This window comes from Anser cygnoides, chromosome 3 (assembly GCF_040182565.1).
Source record: "Anser cygnoides isolate HZ-2024a breed goose chromosome 3, Taihu_goose_T2T_genome, whole genome shotgun sequence".
NCBI lineage: Eukaryota > Metazoa > Chordata > Aves > Anseriformes > Anatidae > Anser > Anser cygnoides.
In genome coordinates this window covers 88,343,277-88,351,697 of record NC_089875.1, presented here as the reverse complement: position 1 = coordinate 88,351,697, position 8,421 = coordinate 88,343,277, and the positions used below count along the sequence as shown (strand labels likewise).

Sequence of the window (8,421 nt, the reverse complement as noted above, 5' to 3'; positions counted from 1 at the left end):
AATGATATTATGAAACTAATATTAGGAAAGAGGGACCCCTGAGGTATCTGGATGGAAGGAGAAGTCTAATTTAATTTCCATTTCACTGAATTCTTGAAATGTGTTTATTATTTTTGCCCCATTCAACCCTAAACATGTTCCTGAAATCTAATGTAACCTCATAAATGCCTAAATTGACCAGATATTGTTTTTTCCCTTTTATTCTAGCTTTTGCCTTAGTTCTGTATAGTGAAATAAATGCAGAAAAGGGATTATTTTACATAATAATCCCCTGTTCCTGTCTTTCCTATTTTTCTATGACCATTCAACCTAAAAGACAGAATATATTATTCGGTGAAAGACTTGCAGCCATGAACTCTGTCTGTTTTGTAGCCTTCAAAGCATTATTTATATAAAGACAATAAGAAAGTCTTGTTCCTTTATAAGGATGACTGCAAGGAGTTTGATCTCTGAGAAGAACAGCAAAGAATGTCTTTCTCCAGCTCCTGAAAATGACTCAGTAAGAGATTTTGATCTCTGTATTGTAAATTTGATATCCTGTGGATCTTCTCTTCACCTTATGTATTGAGTTGCCTGTTATATTACATCTTTCAAGCTTAATACGTGATTGATTAAAAAGCTTCATTTTCAGCCTGCTTTTCTATATGACCATTTTGAGCTTAAATGTTTCATGACTGTTTTTATCAGCCAAACCCACTGCTATAGGATAGTTCACTTAAACTATGTATGTATTTTGTTTTAGATACTAATTGTTGGAATAAGAAAAAAAATACTTCTGTCAAAGTAATATGAACTGCAAACCTTTCTGTCCTCATACAGCCAGGCTGTTAATCATAAAAAATATCCTAGTACACAAAAAGATGTCAGAGACTACTTCGTTAAATAAATGAACACCTATAATTTTTCTACATCTCCTTGGTACTGTTCTTCTCTCTGAAACTGTTGTCTCACCTGTCTGCTGGAGTCCTGAGACATGAGAGTAATAACCCCTTTTTTTTATGTACACCAGATCAAGGATTGTAAATTTGCGATGACTTCTTTGTCCCCTCTCTTTGCTACAGGCTGTGTTGTTGCTGGAGAAACCGTTCATCATCCGATACACTTTTAATTTGAATGGGATTTCACCATTTGAATACAGGATTGCCCTTTCCCATGCTGCTCAGCCCTATTTGCGACTGCAAACCACAGTGCTTGTTTGCCAATATGACAACCTCTTTCAGGTATTACAACCCTGAAAGAATTCATTTAGACAGATGTGAATGTGCTTCTGACAATATCCACCCGTTTCTGACCAAGTGCGGCCCACAAGGCCATGGCCGGGCTCTGCTCATGGAAGGCAGGTTGGCCTTTTGCAGGCCTGAGGAGAGGAGAGCAGCAAGCTGCTGCTCTACATGGAGCATTACCTCTCATCCCTATTCCACGGAGCCCTGCTGGAGGCTGAAGACCAGCCCTGCTTTCTCAGGTGCTGTGGCAGTGGATATGGCATAGATTTCCGAAGAAAAAGTAGAAGGTCCTTTTGTCCCACAGAGCCTTGGGACAGTAGGCCTTTTCTTACACATGCCGAAATGGTAGAATGGTTTGCCTGCTGCACAGGGATATGAAGGTTCATTATGAGGGATTTCCTCTCCCATTTTCTATATTCTGTGGCTGTGTTTTATTAATAGGAAGAAAAAGAAATGATTCTTAGGAAAAATTGTGAAATACTAGGAAAACAGCACAGCTAGGGGGCTGCAGGCAGCTGATCCCTCAACTGCAGCTACTCTTGAGCAGTCATATGTCTCAGAGCGCTTGCAGTCAGCAACACTATCACACACATAACCCTCTACCATTAAACGTGGGAAGCACAGGTCTTGAAAATGTGTGATCAGCTTCAAACGTCAGTGCCTGGCAGATTTTTTTTCACTGCAACATTATTTGGCAATGTTTGAATCTAATGCTACAAATAAATACACAAATAAAAGCAAGGCACAATGCTTATGGAATGAAAGACTGAAACAACACAGGCTTAAGAACCTTTGAAGTTCACCTGTAGGATCATGAAGAGGGCCTCGTGCCAAAATAACAGAGAGGCAGACTCCTCTGAACCCCACCGAGATAGAAGGATAAAAGGGTTAAAAGGACAGCCTCTCCCACTGAGGATTTCAGCTGCTCCATCCTTCCCAAGGCAGAGCCCAGTGGCCAGGCACTGCGAGGAGATGCAAGAGGACAACATCCTCAGATCCCCAGTGCTCCCTAGGAGCTCCAGAGAGAGCCAAAGCTTCACTGCTCCCTGAACCCTGACATGTTTTAAAACCTAGCCAGGACACGCTCTGCTAATCACAGATTAGGGAATAGCTCATATGGGCCTCCCTTCCTGTCCTAAAACATGCTAATGAATCCTTTCATCTTGGGATGTTTTTCATATATTTACATTTGCTTGCACCAGGCGATGTTTGCCCTACATTTCTTCCCTCTCACTGTGAACGGATGCACATCCTCACTCTACCTATCTCTCTGCAGGAATGGTTTTCTGAACTAGATGAGACTGCTCAGCCAGCACGAGGCCTTTAGCCAGAGTATTTCAGCAGGGCTCCAGTTCACTTCCCATCTCTGGCCCCTGGTCGCTCAGCAGCTTTCACAACAATGTCTTCCCAGCAGTGAGCATCAGGTTATCTGAAATGTTTGTGCAGAAAGCTCAGAGCCTCAGCATAAATTGGGAAGGAAAATTTCTTGATAAATTAGCTTCACTGCTTCTCAGCAAAATTCTCACATCACAAAAGGGAGCCAGGAGTTTTTGCTGTCTGTTGCTGAAGATAAATGAAGATAAATATGCTCCAACAGCGGGAGGACCGGGAAAGTCCAACCCCTGAACTCCGTGCTCTGCAAGTCACGTAACTTTGTAAAACTCTTGAAAAACATAACTGCCTTGCAGAAATGCTGAAAATATTAGTTTTAGGGTCTGATTTGCCAATTCTTAGACACACAAGAAGCCTCTTGATTTCATTGAGAATTTGGGGTAAACAAAATCATTCTATTATTACAGCCTTGGAAAACGACTCATTTGAGAATAGGTTGAGAATTGTTGAATGCTGTCCTTCTTGCTCTCTCCACCCCATGTATGCAAATCGATAAATAAATTTAAAAGCAACTTAAGCACCTCAATAAATTAAGCTGCTGTTTTAGAAGATTCCTCTAATTAGATTTATCTTTAATAATATGAGGGTACTTTCTAGAAGCCTAGCATGGTACTTCTCTTTTATAGAGGTATGCAATTTTGAGGCAAGTCTTCTATATTTCTTCAAATTACTAGAAATGTTTATTTTCCACTGCTTGAATTTACGTCTTGCAAGTGTCTTTCCTGCCCATGAACGCTTCTTCCTCTTTACAGTTAATGGGAGTTGCAGAGGCACAGAGGCTCAGGTTCTTTTTTACTTTTCAATTAGGTAAATAAATCCTTATTACTTAAATGACTCTCTGAAGAATAATAGGTAGATAAATCATGTAAGGTTTTTGCAATCTTTATAACAGCCCCCATCTGGAATGTCTATTTCTGATATATACAGTTTTAAGAGAACATCAAGTACAGTATCCACCAAGTACTAAAAAAGTTTTGTTTCCTTTAATGGATTAAGAAAAATATTTGTCAAGAAAAAAAAAATAAAATTTAATCTTGGATTATATAAAAATAATAAGTTTTCTCTAACAGCACTGGTTAGGAAAGTTGCCTATTAAAAATCTGACCACTGATCGAAGCTTGCAATTTCAGCCTTCATCAGTTGCTTTCTTGAGTGACTCATCAAATCAGTTACCTAAAAAGTCAATATTGAAAAACCAGGTAAACCAATAAATACTCCTTTCAGTCACACACTTGCTACCAAACACTCTTGAGAACACAGTAAAGCGTTTTATTGTTTATACTCATTTTCATTTACACATAGGAGGAACAATCAATGCAGTTCTATCACAGCAGGTGGACCATATCCTGAAACTCTAACTTTGACTGCTGTAGACCTTTCTTAAGGTCTGATCAGATCAAAAAAAAAAAAAAAGGAAAAAAAAAAGTTGGGGGAAATAGGGAGGAGAGTAATTTCAATAACATTATTTTATTAATGATTCATGGGTATTTATTTTGCAGGTGATACAGCTCTTCTGAAAGAGCAAACTGCTTCACTTCTTACAAAATAGACAATAATGTAATTACTTAGAGAGTTCTAAATTTTGCAGTGGTTCATGCGGTAAGGGTGTGCAACTGACACAAAATGGAAAACATGGTTACAACAGCAAACTGCTACTTCTATTCCCAGCTGGTTTATGGAAAAGGTCATTGGACTTCTTGTTTTCTGCTCTTGAGTTATGGAGTAGAAGCAAGAAGTATTTACATTATGAAGGCAATGATGAGGACAGGCTATAGATATGCAGTGCAGTTGAACAGGTCTACAACTCGCTTCTACAGTACTTGCATTTGCTATTGTTTGGAAATACAAATATAACTTTTGCACACTGCCACTTCTCACACATGTTCAGCTGAAGGAGTCATTTACAGAGTTTACTGTGATGCTCCTGATTTTTTTAAACCTCTGTCTTTCCTTCTTCTGTGGCTCATGGCAAGTGAGCAACTCTTTCCACTGAAAGAAAGAAATTACAGGTGTGCAGAAGTACAACTATGCTACCGACACAGACAGAGACAACTGTGCTCTGGTGCACACCCCTACAACCGGCTGGAGAACAAATTAAGTTAAGCCTGCAAAATAAATTGAGTTTACTCTCAAACTTTTTCTTCAGTCCAGATGAATTATAGACCTTGATTCGAGGCTGCCCTCTTTTATTTTTTTATTTTTTCTTTTTCAACAGATCTGCGTGTCTATTGGAACAGCGTCTCTGCCAGAGTCATTACACTGAAATGCAGAGCTGAGCAGTTTGGTGGCAGTATGTATTGACGTTTTTGCAGCATCATGAGTCTGGCAACTGGCTTGGGGAAGTTTCAAGCAGTGGGTCTTTACAATAGCAACTTGATTCTGCAGACAAAAAGCAAAAGATTGGCAGAATTATTAAAGTATCACAATAAAGGCGAGCATGTCTTCTGCAGACCGTGGCACCGGGTGGAGCTATTAGCTGGCAGCCACTTTTGTCAGAGGCGCAGAAAGGCACGGCTTTTCAGCGAGTGAGGAGGAACGTGAAGGTGTGGAGCCTTTCCCGGTGGCTGGAGGGCAGCTTTCTTCTAAGCATCCCTGCTCCCAGCTCAGGCCGGGACTCCGACTCCGTTCCCAGCACAAGTCGGAGCCGTAAGGAGGCCAGAAAGTAGGCTGAACTTTGCAAGCAGCCTTGATCTAGGGCCTACCCTACCTTCCTCCCTTTCCTAATAATAAATAAATAAATAAGGAAACCAACGCCGGCAGCGGGGCTGCACCCGGCCCCCGGCTGCTGCTCCCGGGGGATCGGGAGGCGGCGGCGGGGGGCAGCGGCAGCCGGGCACGAGTGTGCCCTCCGGCGTGCGCTAATTAGCCTAAGCCGGGCATTAGCATACGAAATGGCGGCACGGGGGTTTAATGAAGGGGGGAAGAGCCGATTGCCGAGAGTCGCCCCCCGGCAGCCGTGCGACACGCGCGTGCACACACGCACAAGCACACGCACGAACACACGGGCGCACACTCGCATGCACGGGCACACACAAGAACACACAAGCACACGTGCACACGCACAAGCACAAGCACACGCGCACATACATGCAAGCGCACACGCATGCACACACGCACACACACTCACGCACTCACACACACACGCACACACACTCACGCACCCATACACACCCTCACACGCTCACTCTCACACACACACACGCACTCCCTTGCCTCGGGGCTCGCCCCCACCCCTCCGGGCGGGCACAGAGCACCCCGGCCCTGCCGGGACCGCGCCTCTCCCCGCCGTTCCCGACCCCCCCCCCCCCCCCCCCCCCCTTTCGCCCCTTCCCACCCCGAGCACCGCCGCTGGGGGGGCCGGGGGACACCCACCTGTGGCGTCGGGCACGGGCGTGCATGGGGGCAGCCCCGGCGAACACATCGCATTCAACATTTTCAGCTTGTGCATCGGAAACGTATGAGTTTGTGGAAAGCTTGTTTGAAGTCTTCGTTCGACATCGTATAGATGATGGGGTTGATGAGGGAGTTGAGATATCCGAGCCACGTGAAAAAGTCAAAGATGGCCATGTGGAACCAGCAAGCGTTCTTGCAAATAGGCAACACCAGGCTGATGATGAAAAAGGGCAGCCAACAGACGATGAAAGCTCCTAAAATAATCCCTAAAGTCTTTGTAGCTTTCCGCTCTCTAGCGGCCGTGAGCTTCTTCTTCTCCAGCAGGGCGTCCGAGACCTTCACCTTCACCTGGTTCATGTACACGGGCGAGCCCGTTTCGCTGGATCCCTCGGGGGCCTTGGAGTTTATGGACGTGACGGAGGAGGACGACCCCGGGGAGTCCGTGATCAGCTGAGCCCGAGTTAGTCTTTTACCCGCTTTCTTTGGCGTCTGCTTCAAAATTCTCGATCTGGCTTCCACGTAGATCCTCCCGTAGAGGGCTATCAGCAGCAAAGTGGGGAAGTAGAAGGCTCCCACCGTGGAGTACACGGTGTAGAGGACGTGGTCCGTGTTCACCACACAGTGAGAGACTTCCTCGGCCTTCGCCTGCCGCCAAAACAAGGGGGGCATGGAGATGCAGATGGAGAAGACCCACACCAGGGCGATCATGCCCGCTGCCCGCTTGGGAGTCCTTTTCGTGGAGTACTCGACGGCGTCGGTGATCGCCCAGTAGCGGTCCAGGGCGATGACACAGAGGTGCAGGATGGACGCCGTGCAACAGGTGATGTCCGAGGACAGCCAGATATCGCAGACGATCTGGCCCAGCGTCCACCTGCCGGTCACAGTGTACACGGTGCTGATGGGCATGACGAGGATGGAGACGAGGAGGTCGGTGACGGCCAGTGAGGCGATGAGATAGTTGGCCGGCGTGTGGAGTTTCCTCGTCTGGTAGACCGTGGCGATGACAAAGGCGTTGGAGAGCACCGTGGCCAGGGTGACGAGCGCCAGGACGACGGCGAGTACGATCTTCCCGGAGAGGGGGGTGGCATCTTGGTAGATCTCTTCCTCGGCGCTGCAGTTTCGCCCGTGGTAAGAGTCGTTGGCGGGGAGCAGCGGCGCCCGGCAGGGGCTCGCCGGCTCCATCCCTCCGCGGCCGCCGCCCCCGCAGACGGCGGAGCTCGGCACGGCACGGCTCGGCTCGGCACGGCGGGGCTCTACCCCGGCAGGACCCCGTGGGTGCCGGGGGAGGGCTGCAGCATCCCCGCTCCGGCACCACCTCCCCGCCCGCCCTTCCGGGAGCGCGGAGCTGCCTCACTCCCCGCGGGCCGGGGAGCGGGGGGCAGCGGGGGCCGGCTGAGCCCGCTGTCCCCGCCGCCTCATCGCCCCGCCGCCTCCCCGCCGAGCCCCGGGCATGGGGCTCCGGCCGCCCCTAGGCGCAGCCCCGCCGCCCTCCGCCCCGCTCCGCGTCTCGACGGCCGCAGCGGCAGCGGGGCCGCCGCATGCCCGCGGGCGGCGGCTGCGGCCCCCCCCCGGGCTCCGGGCGCGACGGCTGCGAGGGCAGCGGAGCCGCCCCCCCGGGCCCGGCCTTTACGCGCGGCCCGCGGCGGCCAGCGGGTAGCAGCGGCAGCCGCGGGTGCGGGAGGAGCGGGAGGAGGAGGAGGAGGAGGAAGAGGAGGGTCCGCGGGAGGCACGGGGGGAGACCACCTCCCATGGCGCCCCGCCGCCGGCCATGCTGTCGGGGCACCGGCCCGGCCGGTGTGAGGGAGCGCCGAGCGGCCGCCGCCCTTTATATAGCCCGCGGCGCGGCGCCGCTCCGCCGGCACCGAGCAACCGGTGCGGCTCCGGGCGGGCTGCCCGCCTGCCCGTGGAGGAGGAGCTGCCGCCTCCCAGCGCCCTCCCTCCCGCCCCCCATCCACCGCCCGACGGGGGGGTCCAGCCCGCCCCGGCCCCTCGCACCGCCCCGGCCCCCCCCCCCCGGTTCCCCCGTCTCTGCCTTTGCAGGCGTCGGGAAGGGGATGGGGATGGCGAGCGGCACCCCTCCGCGGCCCCCCTCCGCAGCCCGGTGGGGCTGGGGAGATGCCCGGCTCCCCACGGATGCCTCCGGTCCCTGCCGGAGCGTGGGGAAGGGCAGCCCGGAGGGTCCCGGGGCTGCCGGGGCCGGGCGTCCCGCCGGGGTGCAGCGCCCGCTTTGCGCTTAAGCCTCGCAGCAATTCAGCGCCTCCCGGGCTGGAGCTTCGGTGCCCTTCTCTTTATTTCACTTTGTAACGTGCTTGGGAACGCACAGCCGTGAGCGAACCGCCTCGAAGTGCCCTGCAGGATCCCGGAGTGCTCGGGAAGGGGGCTGTGGGGACAGGGGGTGCACGGGGATCGCGTG

General features: G+C 50.7%; 1 protein-coding gene across 1 annotated transcript; it reads right to left on the bottom strand.

Moving 5' to 3' along the window:
• Nucleotides 1-3,863: 3,863 nt before the first annotated feature.
• HTR1B (5-hydroxytryptamine receptor 1B) lies at nt 3,864-7,901 on the bottom strand. Its single transcript, XM_013199086.3, has 2 exons — nt 5,988-7,901; nt 3,864-4,994 (listed from the first exon to the last, which is right to left on the bottom strand). Exon 1 carries the CDS (start codon nt 7,188-7,190, stop codon nt 6,051-6,053), a length of 1,140 nt encoding a protein of 379 aa, XP_013054540.1. The 5' UTR covers nt 7,191-7,901; the 3' UTR covers nt 3,864-4,994; nt 5,988-6,050.
• Between the last annotated feature and the right edge of the window lie 520 nt (nt 7,902-8,421).

Coding starts and splice junctions, on each gene's coding strand:
- HTR1B (XM_013199086.3), bottom strand. CDS start 7,190: ATGGAGCCGGCGAGCCCCTGCCGGGCGCCGCTGCTCCCCGCCAACGAC.